The sequence below is a fragment of the Cantharellus anzutake genome, assembly GCF_015039405.1.
Source record: "Cantharellus anzutake strain C23 chromosome Unknown EI90scaffold_10, whole genome shotgun sequence".
Taxonomy (NCBI): Eukaryota; Fungi; Basidiomycota; class Agaricomycetes; order Cantharellales; family Hydnaceae; genus Cantharellus; species Cantharellus anzutake.
The window spans coordinates 1602357-1618775 of NW_024066960.1; the positions used below are offsets into that span (position 1 = coordinate 1602357).

Consider the following 16419-nt stretch of genomic DNA (forward strand, 5'->3'; position numbering starts at 1 on the left):
TTCTTCACTCTCTCCCCATTCCCAGACCTTTGCTTTGCAGGTTAGTGCATGGAGTGGGCGCACTGCCTCAGAGAAGTCCTTGATGAAGTGGCAATAGAAGATCACAAAGCCCAAGAAGGACTGCACTTCTTTCACCTTCGTTGGCATTGTAGGAGTGCATAACAGGTGTGCTCAATTTCATGGAACCTTATGCAGCAAATACGTCAAAATTGGGCTCCCACCCTTGTACATTATTAGGAAAAAGGAATCGTAGGAGGGAGTAATAAGAAAGAAGAAAAAGAGTTTTCGTACGAACCGAAAGAGCCTTTTGGCGAAGGAATTGGTTGAGATTTGGTGGAGAAATTCAACCTGAGATGTCCTCATGTGCGAAGTCCGTGCACTTGACCATGACCATGGGAACAAGGTCAAAAGTTGACAGAAGAGGACGATCTTGGAATCATTAAATCCAAAAAAATGCCCAAAGACTCAGTATTGAATTTCACCTTAATCGGTTGAGTGGTTGTGGAGATATTCTGATTGTTGGGCATGACAGGAGTCATGGGACAATATGAACTGTTTGGATGCTCATGTGCGAGCTAGTCTCAATGAAAATACAGGCTAGTCAAATGATATAAATGCTGAAGAAGTCATTGGAGGAGTCTTGGAATTATGGCATTTTATTTGGTCCAAGTTTCCCTGTGCACGGATAATCAAGATATGTATACCGCATCTGAGAATTCCCATTCTCAGTCAAATCTCCACCAAATTTCACAAAATCGGTATCGTTAGAAAGCTATGGATAAGGAGAGTCGAATGGAATAAAGGGACGGAGGTTTGACGCAGTGTTTGGAGTGGTATGAGGAAGTTTGTGTTTTTCTTTTCAATCTCTTTTGTTGTTTGGAATTTTATTCTAAGCCAATGGCAGCTGAACCTTACCGCCATTGTTGGTGGAGGCTTAGCTCAGCCAAACCCATATATTTCGGACTCTTTTCACAAATTGTATGTTTGCTGTATGGGTATATGTATGTAGCGAGTGGTACATAGAGAAAGAGGAAGTCAACCATAGAACAGAAATACAGTTATTCACCCCCGAATGAGACACATTTTACCAATCTGAAACCTGTTGTCGCAACACTCCATTAAAAAATCCCAAAAATTTGTAAAGTACGAAGAAAACAAACTTGTACCTATGAGTCCCCATAATATGGAGAATGTTTCATCACAAAGTGAGTACGCAAGTAAGTATGAAATCGGGGTGTTCACCCTCCTACGAGACATGTGACATGGTGTGACATTGTGTTCAAGCGCTCATGCCGGACAGATGTTGCCCACTTCCACTGATTGTCCTGCATCCTCCAGTGATGTGAAGGGCTTGTTTTGTTGAAGCTGTGGATAATTTTCGGCCATCCACTCCCTCATTCAGACCTCCAGTGGCTTTGGTGGTGCTTTTTGTTTGAGTGTGGCCAAGTGTGCTTTTTCTTCGCGCCAGCTCATTATTTCTGCCTTCTGTGAGTTGTTGAACACTTTCCACTGCTCCTTAGCCTCTTCCTTCCATCGTTCCAACTCTTGCTCATTTAATTTTCTCTGAGCGCGCTCTGCTTGGTCCCTCAAGAAACCATCATGCATCACAACTCGGCCAAATGTCCCTTTAATGTGTCCACCATCCTCCTTCGACTTCTCTGCTTCTTCCCACGCCAAGAGCTGTGTCTGAGCTTTAGACACATACATTCCCCCTAATGCCAACTGGGCATTTGCCGCATCCACTGCATCAATGGCTCTCTCCACCAACACTTGGGCCTTCCGAAACTTGTGCCACATTTCTTGGTTTTCTTGCACTAATTCGAGGCAAGTCTTGGATCCTGAGTCGTGATTGTCTGCAAGATCCCATTTAATTGGGGGTATGTCAGAGACCAGGTTGAGATGAAGGAAAGTCTCCATGGCGGAGGGCTTCGGCCTCAGCGACTTATGCCAGGAGCACTGTGCCAAGTAACATGTCCATGCCCTAACTTACTAACTGGCAACCAGAACTGCAGGGGGTAAACTCTAGTCGATTTTATTACTGAAGTGTAACCTATGTACAAGTTGGATATATATATAGTTACAGTGAAGACGGGTCTGCAAATGGTGGAGCCGAGCGGAGCGGAACTAATGGGGTTAAACATTAGCCGACTGAATATTACCGACGAGTCGGGTTACGGGGTTAACGGAAAGGCAGGCGATAACCCAGAAACAGAAAGGAGGGATAGGCCCGAAGGTGAGCTCTGCAGGGCAGGTGAGTGTATTGCCCAGTGGAGGTGGGAGTGCGCTAGCGGACATCGGAGCTGTCCGGAAGTCTTCGGGGCTCCGTACTTAGGGAGGCATAGGTAATAAATTGAAAGGAGGGGGTGGTGACCATCGAGGGGTACCAAGGGGATTGCGGAATGCGGGAGCTCCGAGGTTAGTGAAGAAGGAGCAGAGGTATACCGGAGGGATCGGAGGGATCGGAAGTTGATGGCCGGGGATGGATATGACAGGGTAGATCACTAAGTTGGCCATATGCATGTTCAGGAAGTTTGAATGTTGAACGGAGAGGTGAGGAGGACACAATGGAATTTGTGGATGAAGAAAATGACATAATATGTTCTAGGTCATTGATGGCACGCTTCTTTGCTCAGGCATGAGCTGGGGGAAAGGTAAGAGTCTCATTGGGGCTGATGGTGGTATTCTCGGTGCTGAGCATCGTACACCTGGTGCCGGAAGATTGTGGTGATGTGTGGAGATTGTGGGTTGGGATGTTTGTGATTTGAGAGACAGCAAGCAAGGTGCAATTGATGATTGGTCTGTCACTTTCATCATCACTAACCTCGTTGTCTGGAACATTACTTCCACCTAGGTACATTCTAACATCCTGTGAGTTGTCCATTGGTGAAGGTGTGCATTCCCATTGGTATTTATGAGACATCAGCTGACTGTGAAAGTGCATAATGCGCTTAACAGGTGAGGCCACAGGGAGAGGAAGATCTTCTTGGGTGGAATGTTCAATACTCGGTGCAAGTTGTTCTGGGTGGATGACACTTGGGTTGACTGGATAGATGCCAGTTATGCAGAAGCTGGTGATAATGTGAGCTGGGGTTATGGTGTCTGTCCATGCTTGACTGAAGACTGATAGAAATGAGGATTTGTTTAGCTTCCTTGGGTAGTTTCGTAAATTAAAAGCATCATGCTCCTTTGAGAAGCCCCGCTTTAAGAGGGAGAATATAACAACATCAAGCCCCTGGAGAATGTGTGTTGTGTGTGCAGGATAACATATAACAACAATGTTGTGGTTGTGTCAGGAACGTGTCAGAAGCGTATCCGGGTGACCTGCGAGGCGCACGAGGTCATCCGGGCTCGTAAGGTCGGAGGGGCGGGACTTTAGCTTCAGCGACTCGGGTGGAGCGCTGCGCTTCGTTCTTACGTTGGTGTCCCAATTTCAGACAGAAGCCTTACGATGAGGATAAGAGTTTAGAGGGGGAATCCAAGTCGATATACGAACTGAGGTACATCCGGTGTAACCTACACACGTTATAAACACAAGTAACTAAATGAGACCGGCCCGGAAGGAGTGGCGGATCAAGCACGATATTAATGAATGAAGAAAGGAACAAATAGTTAATATCGGCAAACTTGATCAACAAAAGGCAAGCGAGGAACAAAAGGAAAGAACAATAGTCTGTAAGCGGACAAAAGAGAAAAGGCCATCCGGCCGTCTAACAAGCCGTCCGGCTGGGGGCGGACAACAATGAAGCGGGCAACCTAGGTTGGAGGGTACGCGTGCGAGGGAGGAAGTGCGGATGAGGGTGACGGGTGGACGGATGGGTGGACGGATGATGATGATAGCGGGAGGGACGGGCCAAGTGGCACTAGGACGCGTAGAGGGAAGTGTTGGATATGTCGGGTCGTGACAGTATCCCCTTCTTAGGGCCGACGCCCCTGGAGGCCCAATTGGTACACGTGGGAATCGTGCGGCCAATTCCGAATTTGAATCCGCGTGTGAAATCAAACATTCGCTCCATCAATTTGACTAAGTCCAGTCATTACTCAACAGCTCTACTCAATAACCCCGCCTCTATGTCCAAAACTCTTGAACTGCACAACATCGCGTCCTGGGAGGAGGAGGACATCCAGGAGGCGACGGACGACGAGCCTGCCATGATGCAGGCAAAGCTGAATGAGTGGGTGAGGCGCAAGGCGGTCAAAAAAGCGGCCGAGGCAGCTAGGCGGGCGGCTGAAGAGAAGAAAAGGCGTGAGGAAGAGGAAGCCAGGGAGCGGGAGGCAGAGGCGAAGCGCCAACAGGCGCGGGCGGCTGGGTCGTCCAAAGGCAAGGTGAGTAGCCAGCTTCTTTAATCACTTACTGCCACGAGATCCCTGAGGCTAACACAAGTATTTTTTTGTTTTTGTTTTTTAGCGCAAGGCCTCAGTCGACCTGCCACAGGCTGCAAGGGAAAGGCCCCCTTGTGGTCGTTGCATCAAGTCCCAGCTGGTCTGCGAGCGGGGCAGGTACCAGGCGTGCACGAACTGCACGCGCGCCAGGGCCAAATGCGACCTGGTCACGATTCGAGTGGGGACTGCGATGCCCTCACAGCAAAAGAAACTGCGGGTGATCTCACCCAGGGCGCCAGTACACGCGTCTGAGGATGGGGGAGATGATACGGAGGACGAAGAGGATGATTGGGACGAGGATGGGGGTGATGTGGAGAAGTGGGGTGAGGCGATCGTTGACACCCTCAAGGAGCTGACTGACGCTGTGAGGCAGTTGCCCAGCGAGGTCGCCAAGATTACGTGGGAGGAGAGGTCGAGGAAGAAGAAGGAGAAGTCGGAGGGTGGGGGAGCGGGTGACCCGCCCATGTACACTTCCCGTGGTGTGGGCGCGTCGCCCTGAAATCATCATTTTTTTTTGTTCTTTTTTGTATATACCTCCATTTGTGCCATACCCTAATCAACATGGCCAGTTGACGCGCGAGTACTCTAAGAAAAGTGAGGGCCCGGCTTGTCAGGATACAGCGCGTGGAAGTCAGAAACCAAGTCAGAGGCATGGCCAAGCTCTGTGGCCGGCAACCAAGAAGTCTCCTCGTCCGTCCCATCATACCCGAGCCAACGTACCAGGTACAGTAACTTACAGTTACGACGCCTACGATCCAACTTTGAATCTAGTATTTCAGCAATCTCATACTCAGGTTCACCGTCGATCTCAACGGGCGGAGGCGGAGGTTGTACGCGGTTGGGAATGGTGTTGGGGACGGCCGGTTCGAGTTGGGACACATGAAAGACCGGGTGCACGGCTCTCATAGTCTCAGGGAGGCGGATGGTGCGGGAATGGGTTCCTGGCGCGGCGATGATCTCAAAGGGCCCGAGGTTCTTTTCTGAGAGTTTCTTCGAGGGTCGGGTGGATCTAAAATACTTAGCCTTAACAAAGACCATAGTACCAACCTCAAAGTCGGGTGCGGGTGAACGCCTAGCGTCCGCAGGGCCCTGATAACGCCGTTGCGCTGAGGACATTTCCTCACGTAGGAACTGATGTAAGGAATCGAGATCAACCGAGTACTCTTGGGCGCGTACTGAAGTCAAATCTCGTTCCGGATGGACGGAGAGGGTCGGATGGTATCCCTTGTTGGCAAAGAACGGAGAGACGCCAGTAGTAGCATTAGGGGCATTGTTGTACGCGAACTCAGCCAGGGGCAATAGCTCAGCCCAATTATCCTGCTGGTAGTTGCAATACACCCGAAGATACTGTTCTAACGTCTGGTTCATCCGCTCGGTCTGACCATCCCCTTCTGGGTGATAACCCGAAGTGAAGTGAAGGCGGATGTCAAGAGCCTTACCTAGAGAGTGGAAGAAATGGGATACAAACTCGGATCCTCGATCCGAAGTGATGTGGGAGGGTACGCCGTGTTTCGAGAATACATGGAGGAGGAACAACTTGGCGAGACCGAGCGCATCAATGGTATCGTGCGTAGGAATAAAGACGCATTGCTTTGAAAGACGATCAACGACTACCAAGATGGCCGTGAAGCCAGAGGATGGGGGAAGCTGTTCAATGAAATCCATGGATATCGAGTTCCACGGGCGACCGGGGACGGGGAGTTGTTTTAGCAAGCCATAGGGCTTGTGACGAGGGACCTTGGCACGGGTGCAGGCAGTACAGGACGAAACATAGTCCTTGACGAATGAGCGGATACCCGGCCAAGTATACTCTCGATGGACCAGATCCAATGTGCGGTTCTGACCAAAGTGTCCGGAGAGTGGATGGTCGTGCTTGTATCTCAAGATCCTGAGACGAAGATCGTTTGTGTCCGGTACGTAGATACGCTTATCGAGCCTTAACAGGCCGTCCGTGTCTAGGGACCAACGAGAGTCTGCAGGGATAGGATCAGAGAGATATTCGGCAATGGAGGGGTTGGATGGCAGGGCGGTGAGAATGTCCTTGTGGATAGCTTCGACGTCAACCATAGAGCTGGCCCGGAGGACTGGAGTGGCTAGACAAGTGGCTCGTAGGGAGGCCGAGAGCTGTTCTGTGGTAAAGACAGGGCGAAAATTCTGCGGATTGACGTGGGCGTAGTCCCTATCCCCTTCTTTGGGGTAGACGTCCCAGCGTCTAGTCAACGCATCAGGCTTCGCGCCAAGTCTTCCCGGACGGAAACGGACAACCATGTTAAACTGCGAGAGAAACTCTGACCAGCGCGCCTGCCTGCGGGTCAAGAGTTTGGTAGTGGTGAAATATTCCAAGTTCTTATGATCCGTGACAACGTCAATAGGAGTGCCAGAGCCTTCAAGATAGTGTCTCCAAGAGCGGAAAGCTTCAAAGATAGCCAGGAGCTCCTTATCATGGGTATCGTAGTTGAGTTCGGGCGCTGTCAGCGTTCTCGAGCGAAAAGCAACCAGGCGAATCTCATCATCCTCGCAATGGATGGAGAGAATGCCTGAGATTGCATAGTCGGACGCGTCAGTTTCAACTATTAGCGGACGATCGGGTACCCAGTGAGTAAGGATGGGGGCGGATGTGAAAGCTTCTTTGAGGCGAAGGAAGGCGGAACGACACTCATCAGAGAAGGACCAGGCCACATTTTTACGGGTGAGTCTGGTCAGCGGAAGAACTATACTGGAATAATCATGGATGAAACGGCGATAGAAGTTTGCAAATCCCAAGAAGGACTGGATGTCCTTGACCTTACGGGGCTCGGGCCAATCCTGGATGGATTGAATCTTTTCGGGTGACATGGACAAACCAGTCGGCGAAAGGATGTAGCCCAGATACTCCGTAGTGTCAGTTGAGAATTCGCACTTCTGCGGATTGGCAAATAACCCATGCTTGCGTAGCCTACTCAGGACTTCCCGGACGTGATCCTCATGCTGAGTCTCATCTTCCGAATAGACCAGGATGTCGTCCAAGTAGACTACCACGCGAGTGTCGAGAAGATCAGCAAAGATGGTATTGACGAAGCGCTGAAAGGCTGCGGGTGCGTTGGTCAGACCGAATGGCATGACGAGCCACTCGTAGGATCCGTAGCGCGTGCGGAAGGAGGTCTTCCACTCATTGCCCGCTGCTATCCGCACCAAATGGTACGCATGGCGGAGGTCGAGCTTGGTGTAGATCTTCGCACGGCTAGGAACGTCTAGGAGGTCAGAGATACGCGGCAGCGGATACCTATCTTTCTTTGTGATCTTGTTGAGGCCCCTGAAGTCCACACAAAGACGTAGAGAACCGTCTTTCTTGCGGACGAAGAGCACTGGCGCGGCGTGGGTTGAAGACGAAGGATGGATGAAACCGGACGCCAAGTGCTCGTCAAGGAATGTACGGAGAGCCTCAAGCTCAGACTGGGACAGGGAATATAGGGTGCCAAGGGGAGGATGGGAGCCTTCCTCCAACTCGATCTTCAGGTCATATTCACGGTGCGGCGCGAGAGTATTGGCTTTACTCTTACTGAAAACATCCGCAAACTCATGATACGCCTTAGGAACAGTTGAGAGGTCGATGGGGTCAGAAGAGGTGGATGTCGAGCGCAACTCTGCTAAAGTGGACAGATTTTCCAGGCAGAAAGTGACGGACCCATCGAGTCGGGCAGTCCGGGCGAACACAGCCGGACTGACGATCTCAACGGTGATTGCCTGACGGACGGATGCACACTGTGGGTCGGAGGTCGGATTCCCTTGCGTTGGGACTGGGTCCACAACTACGGGAGGAGAGCTCAGGGTGGTTGGACTGGATTGCACAGACGTCCGGAAAGTTATACTGCTCGAGACCCAGTCAATCAACGGATTGTGTCGGGTGAGCCAGTCATGTCCTAGGACGATAGCGCAAGAGCCATCCAACGATGTGACATAGCATGTCGTTGGAGTAACCTCACCAGTGGCAAATCGGATGGGCAAATTGACGGCTTGGGTGATCATGGAGTTCATGGAGCCGTCAAATAGTCGGAGTTGCAGAGGCGCGACAGGGTACGTGGAGATGTGATGTTTATTGACGAAGGATGTATCTACAAATGTGTCAGAAGATCCTGAGTCAATAAGAGCGGAAAAGTTTCCAGACGGGAGAGAAGAAGGAAAAGACATATTTTTACGGGGTTCAGACCCCCCGGAAGAAGAAGACAGAGCAGAGCCGGGAGCACACTCCCTTGAAGTTGGAAATCGACCATCATCAGAACAAGGAGAAAAAGAGATCGGAACAGAAAGAGAATGGAGAGCGGATAGCCCAGACGCGTTCAAGCGCAGGACTCTAGACGTACGAGGAGGGTCAGCGTGACCAACCGGTCGTACAGGGCCCGGAGGGTCACTATCTAGTTTTTTTCCTCGTCCGAATCCACCACAGAATCCACGACATCCTCAGCCTGGGCTGCCCTAGCTTTGGCCGCACGGGAGGAGGACTTGGGACACTCTTTGGCCACATGCCCAGAGCGCCCACAGAAGAGGCAGAGGTTGTTCTCGAAGCGACGCTGGCGTTCTTCTTTGGTGAGCTTGCCACTCTTGTCAAGCTTCGAGGACAGGTCAGAGTCGGGTTGCTTTCCCTTAGACTTTTTAGGGTCCTTGGTAGAGCGATCAGCGGAAGTGGAGGGGTCGGACGTGGAGTCAGGAGGGTTGGAGGACTTAGAGTACTTCGGGTTCTTGCCCGATTTCGCGTTCTGCTTGGAGGAGTCGGGTGAGGTAGCTCGATCTCTTGGACGGTGCGACAACTCGCCCTTGCGCTCCCAATATCGTCCATCGATATCTTGGGCAAGAGAGCGCATGTCATGCAACGAGCGTGGCTTACCATAACGAGTGATCTCATCCTTGATCCTATCCGGCAACCCATTATAGAAATGGTGCCTCAAGGCAACCTCACCGTATCCGGGTAACTGTGAAGCATTGCGATTAAACTCAACGACGTACTTGGCGATCCTGTGATTATCCGACATGGTCAGGGTACTCAGACGACGCTCAGCATCACCAAAGGGGTCGTGCGGGCCGAAGTTTTCTTCGAGTTCTCGGACGAAAAGTTCATAGTTGTCCATCCAACGTGGACGGCGACGCGGGTTACCGTGAAGAAGTTCAGGCTCAAACCAACTCAGAGCGATCCCCTTGAGGAAGGACGTAGCGTAGATGACTTTCGTACGCTCGTTAACAAATGCTTGGGGGCGGTTCTGGAAGTTGAGTTCGCACTGAACAAGGAAAGTGCGGAGTTTCTGAGGGTCAGTACCGTCAAACTGGTCAGGCTCACGAAGCTTCGTCCTACGGCTGGGGTCTGGAGGTTGATGAGCGGCAGTGGTTGAGCGGGCCAGGGCGGCAATAGCGTCCGTCAACTGGGCCAACACACGGCTACCCGGGTCATCTGGCAGCTGATCCTCAGGCGGCTCATCACCACCGTCATCACCACCATCACCGTCACCATCACCACCACCGTTACCACGGTTGGGTGGGGCGTCTGGCAGGTCTAGGGGATTAGCGGGATCAGGACGTGGAGTAGGGTTACGAGAAGCTTCGGGGTCATAGTCATCAGCTTGGCTGTCCGGATCTACATCTCTCTCAACAGCAGCCGCCTCGTCATGGTCTTGGAATATGGAACGACGGAATCGACGGGAGGGTGCAGGAGTGGAGGAGGAAGTAGGGTCGTCACGGTCAGCCGTAAAGCTTTGGAATGGCGGACGTTCAGAAGGGTCTAGGTCATGTCTGCGCAAAAGTTCTTCAAGCGTCCCGAGACCTGGAAGCCTAGAAGAACCAGGTTCGGTGCGCGTCTGTGAACGGGTTTGATAAGCTCTAGACATAGTTCAGTGAAATAATGATAGAGCAAGGAAAAAACGTAAGAGCGATTTGAGTTCGTATATACTGTCAGGAACGTGTCAGAAGCGTATCCGGGTGACCCGCGAGGCGCGCGAGGTCGTCCGGGCTTGTAAGGTCGGAGGGGCGGGACTTTAGCTTCAGTGACTCGGGTGGAGCGCTGCGCTTCGTTCTTACGTTGGTGTCCCAATTTCAGACAGAAGCCTTACGATGAGGATAAGAGTTTAGAGGGGGAATCCAAGTCGATATACGAACTGAGGTACATCCGGTGTAACCTACACGCGTTATAAACACAAGTAACTAAATGAGACCGGCCTGGAAGGAGTGGCGGATCAAGCGCGATATTAATGAATGAAGAAAGGAACAAATAGTTAATATCGGCAAACTTGATCAACAAAAGGCAAGCGAGGAACAAAAGGAAAGAACAATAGTCCGTAAGCGGACAAAAGAGAAAAGGCCATCCGGCCGTCTAACAAGCCGTCCGGCTGGGGGCGGACAACAATGAAGCGGGCAACCTAGGTTGGAGGGTACGCGCGCGAGGGAGGAAGTGCGGATGAGGGTGACGGGTGGACGGATGGGTGGACGGATGATGATGATAGCAGGAGGGACGGGCCAAGTGGCACTAGGACGCGTAGAGGGAAGTGTCAGATATGTCGGGTCGTGACAGGTTGCATGCATATGTTATGAAGTCCAGACTGTAATGTGAGTTATGTCCATCCACTACCAGGAGACGGTAGCAGCCAGCAGCCTTGTGTTGTGTAGACTCGTTAAAGGTTTGAAGCCAGTCTAAGCCAATCCCATTGTCTGTCCACCCCTTTTCCAATACAGTGACTCTAGAACACAAAAATATGAACACACATTCCATGTAATGAATGGGTAACTTACGCAGCCTGCGAAGGATTATCCTTCAACCACTTTGAATTAACATTCTGCCCCTTAAAAATAACAACCAGAGGCACTGGAGTGCCATCTGCACAGACAGTCACAATCACACTGACATTCTTGCGATTCCCATCGCATTGAATGTGTGCCCTTTTTGTCATCCTGCGTGCAAAGACCTTGACCCTTTCCCCAGTCCCAAAAGGGAAGCCACTCTCATCCATAGCATAGACATCCTCATGTCGGAAATTGAAATGATTATACTGAGCTTGTAATAGTTGGAACCAGTGTTGGACAGCTGTTGGATTTACAGCACCACCCCGAGTACTTTCAAGATTGGCACTCCACTTGGGTTGAAGTCGGTCTTTGTTGTGTACTAAAAACCCATCAACCCAATTTTTGCCAAGCTTGGTGAGGGATGGGTGCCGTATCTGGGCAACTTCCAATGTGTACTCAATTACATGATTGTGGGTTGCTGGGAATCCACGGTTGGACATAAGAAGAAGAAAGTCTACAAGTGTATCACTCTCCACCTGATTCAACCATGACTGGTTTATTGAGGCTTCAAGGCGACTTTTTCCACCATTGAGCCTCCGCATGAATGTCGGATAGGACACTCCACAATTGGAAGCATGTTCCCAAGCACTGGCCGCTTTTTCACCCTTCTGCTTTGTGCATAGAATCTCAGTTCTGTATGAAGTCAGGGTTTTCTGCATGTGCAGCTCTGTTGCCTCAGCTGCAAGATGCCTACAGTGCTCTAAGGAGTCCGCATGCCAGGCCATTTGACAAAACAAGAAAGCAAGGCAATATCGGCTCCAGGAGAGGCAGGATTGGTGATTAACTTTTTGATTGTTCGGGTAACACAGATGAAAATTGTCATATCCATCCCCGGCCATCGACTTCCGATCCTTCCGATCCCTCCGGTATACCTCCGCTCCTTCACTAACCTCGGAGCTCCCATATTCCGCAATCCCCTCGGTACCCCTCGATGGTCACCACCCCCTCCTTTCAATTTATTACCTACGCCTCCCTAAGTACGGAGCCCTGAAGACTTCCGGACAGCTCCGACGTCCGCTAGCGCACTCCCGCCTCCGCTGGGCAATACACTTGCCTGCCCTGTGTTGTGGGGACAACTCCGTGTACCGCAAAAAGTCGGATTCTGCGGAATTTGGTCACCAACACGCAGTACATATCCGCTGACGCTCCCGATACTCATTCTATCGCTATCCAACACACCATACACTCACTCCATATTTTTCCTTATTTTCCCCATCATTCCCGACAACCCCAAGCAAAATTCCCACGCCCAACCATGCCGCCAATTTCACCCCCTCTCCAGACCTCCATACCCACACACACAACCCAGCCGTTTTTCCACCCGATAGTGATGCTCCACCTTCCTCCTTTACCCCCGGAGCACTTCCCAGAATGGCAACCCCATATTCGGATGGCTCAGCACGGTGTATGGCCTCACGTGGTCTTGACAGCACCTGTCAATGGCCACATCTCAAGAAGTACTGCACCAAATGGGACGAATAGGGGCTCGTTGGAAAGCTGGAGACGAGGAGGTTGCTGACGGGAGGATAGGCGGGCGCTGTGGCGAAGTGTTGCGGAGATAACTTTCACAATTCCCATTTCGGATCCGTTATCACATATTGCCCATTCATTCATATTTCTTTTATTGTTTCTTTGTTCCCAATTGGATATTCATCATTTACGGTTGCCTAACGGCCCGTTTACATTCCCCCATGCCATTCATTCCATTTCAAACATATATAAACTAGATAACAACTTGTACATAACAAGTTAGTATTGAATAGACCCGTGAAGGGACAAGCAGAAGTTACATCCAAGTGGCAAAGACGCCATCTGTCAAAAACCCGTCGGTTATGGAAGAGGGGGTAAATGCGTGAGTCCGAATGCAGGCAGGGCTCAACTAGAGGGGGGTCCGAGGGCTCCGGTAGTGAACCAAAGCTTCTCAGGGAGCCCGGTTCTGCTGGATGGTACAAGAGGCTCTAAGAAGGACGCAGCCTCAGCGACTCGGAGGGAGCGCTGTGCCTCCATTACGTCTCAGTTAGTCCTTGTATTTCTTATGTCTGAGGTGTCTTGTAGAACAGGGACAGGATTCACTCAGAGGGACTTTGGGTGGCATTTTAGTCGAGATTAGAACTGAGGAACTACAGGTTCTAATCTACGTGTATTTATTAAAGGAGGATGGGGAGGACTTTAGTCAAAGCCCGAAATGACAAAATGGGGAAAACACCGAAAGGTACCGAATGATACCGAGAGGTACCGAAAGGTTCCGAACGATATCTAAAACGGGGAACCGAGGTGTCGGGCCAAGGGGGGTGGAGTTGGAGGCCGGAAAATGAATGGGGAAGACAAATGGATAAAGGGGGTTAGCCGACTGAATGGTAGTAAGAAGGTAGTCGTGCTAAGAATGGGAGATGACTAATAAGTGATAACATGAGGGAGATCACCGAAGGATGCGGGTAGCTCCGAAAGCGGAGTTGCGTATCCGAAGGATGTTGGGTGACTCAAATAAATGAAATGGGTGGAGGAAGGGTTTAAGGGCATGTCACGGGATGTCGGAGGTCCATCAGGATATCGGAGCAAATCCGGGATCTCCGAATGTTCCGACTCGGGACCGAGGTTCCGGGATGGGAGTGGCCAAGGTTCGGTGTGCCGCAACCAGACCGGAGCTGAGACAGTCAGGAGGGAAGGTGACTTGGAGAGTGGGGAGGCAAGGTGTAGGGGATGGTGAAGTTGTTAGGAAGGTGTGATGTGGTGGGAGTGCGCGGGGTCGGGATTCCGGGATATGACACCATCCACGACCCTAACGCCCCCATTGAGCTAGTTTCTTACGTCTAAGACCCCTCACATCATAATACTCAGCCTTGACGTCCAAGAGAGACGTAGGTAAGTGTTTGTTTGAGGTTTTTGCAGACTCGGTAGTGCCCCAGGACCAAAACCCGGCCCCACGAACCACACCCGCACACACTACCACCCTCCCCCTTCTCTCTGTCTCGAGTCTAGGCGATAGACCCGTTACACCTGCAGAGCCCACCTTCGGGCCTATCCCTCCTTTCTGTTTCTGGGTTATCGCCTGCCTTTCCGTTAACCCCGTAACCTGACTCGTTGGTAATATTCAGTCGGCTAATGTTTAATCCCATTAGTTCCGCTCCGCTCGGCTCCACCATTTGCGGACCCATCTTCGCTGTAACTATATATATATCCAACTTGTACATAGGTTACACTTCAGTAATAAAATCGACTAGAGTTTACCCCCTGCAGTTCTGGTTGCCAGTTAGTAAGTTAGGGCACGGACGTGTTACTTGGCACAGCGCTCCTGGCATAAGTCGCTGAGGCCGAAGCCCTCCACCATGGAGACTTTCTTTCGTCTCAACCTGGTCTCTGACAGTATTTTATTACTCCCTGACTAGTACACGTCTTGTATGGCACCAAAAGCCCCTCGCACTCGTTCGCAACTACGCACATTAGTTCCCAACTCTGCCTCACCATCCCCAGAACCCTCTCAGCCTGGTCCTAGTCGATTGGCGAGAAACCCAGTTGAGTTTCAAAGCTTTTCTAACCTTGAAACCCCTCTCCCATCGACTCCGATCATGCGCCCTGTTAGGAATCGATCACCAGTTGCAGATTCCGACTTCGGAGACACCACAGAACAACCCATAGACCCCATCCACTTCTTTGGACTCGGTTCCGAGGTCCCCGACTTCGTCAATCCTCCTCCTGCTGATCCTCCTATCCCCACTGTCCCAACCGCCAACGATGCCGAACCCACCTCCAACATGGCTATTGCACAATTAGCCCAAGCCATTGCCAGCCTGGCTCGTCACACCGGACGTCCACCACCACCACCATCCTCTGCTCTCCGGACCAAGGTCCGTGAGCCCGAACAGTTCAACGGGAAGGATCCCCGAGAACTCCGAGTATTTCTGGTCCAATGCGAACTCAATTTCCAGGACCGTCCCCTCACTTTTGCTAGCGACCGCGCTAAGGTCATCTTTGCGCAGTCCTACCTCAAGGGAATGGCCCTCAATTGGTTCAAGCCGGATCTATTATTCGATCAAAATTCTACACTTCGTCCGCGATGGATGAATGATTATCAAGAGTTCGTTAATGAACTTCAAACTAACTTCGGCCCTCACGATCCTGTGGGCGACGCCGAAGTTCAACTAATGACCCTGGACATGAAGGACAGGCACCACATCAATAAATACGTCGTCGAGTTCAACCGACATGCCTCTCAACTTCATGGTTACGGAGAAGCCGCGCTTCGTCGTTTTTTCTATAACGGCTTGCCAGAATGTATCAAGGACGATATTGCCAGAGTAGGTAAACCCTCTACTCTTTCTGAACTTCGCACCTTGTCACAAACTCTCGATGCGCGCTATTGGGAGCGTAAATCGGAAGTTACACGTCACGTGAAACCCTCTTCCTCTAACGTTTTCGACAAGTCCACCGCCGCTTCTCATTCCGACCCCGTCCCTTCCTCCTCCTCTTTCAACTCCGCTTCCGGTAGTAGGCCTCTGAAGGACAATAAGAAGTCCGAGGCCAGCTCCGCTAAGCCGGACCTTTTGTCTAAACTGTCAGGGCACAGCCCTTGACCCCACTCACCCTCAGACACCCTCACCCTTCTCCTAACCACCCTCTCTCCACATTTCCCCATTCCCCTTATCCTTCCCCCCACTGTTTCACATAATGATGCGCGCGCGCGAACCCGTGGGAACGTTCTGGGCGAGCGACTCGCCCAGAAATGTACAGCCACAACCGTGGGAACATTCTGGGCAAGCAGCTCGCCCAGAACTTTCCCACAGGTCACACCCGTTATGGAAAGTCGGCAGCAAGCGGGAACTGTATAGTTCCTAGGGTCCTTTTGTGTCGGCCTCACAGGGGGCTGAGAAGCTTACCCTTCTTCTCAGCTCATTCCCTGTGAAGGCAAGTGTACTTACCCGCTTTTCAATGAATAACAGCTCATTCCCTGTGAAGGCTGAGGCCAGCCCCCTCAGCAACTTCGAGGAGTTAGCACCTGGGGAGAGTACCCCAGCTTCCACACCCGGCCTCGCCCTCCGGCCACTCCCAGCTGGGGTCCGGATCCTGACATAAACTCGGAGACAACGGCAAGCTCACGCCACAAGAGCGTAAGCGTCGTCTCGACGAGAAACTTTGTATGTTCTGCAGTCAGTCTGGCCACATGGTCAAGGACTGTCCCAAGTCTTCTTCTCACGTGTCTAAGGCCCGTTCGGCCCAGACCGAGGAGCAAGGATCCGCTTC

General features: G+C 51.4%; 1 protein-coding gene across 1 annotated transcript; it reads right to left on the reverse strand.

Moving 5' to 3' along the window:
• Positions 1 to 1398: 1398 nt before the first annotated feature.
• On the reverse strand, positions 1399 to 1917 carry EI90DRAFT_3119495 (uncharacterized protein; the record flags this gene model as incomplete). Its single annotated transcript, XM_039063214.1, has 1 exon — positions 1399 to 1917. The coding sequence occupies one exon, from the start codon at positions 1915 to 1917 to the stop codon at positions 1399 to 1401; it is 519 nt and encodes a 172-aa protein (XP_038919773.1).
• Between the last annotated feature and the right edge of the window lie 14502 nt (positions 1918 to 16419).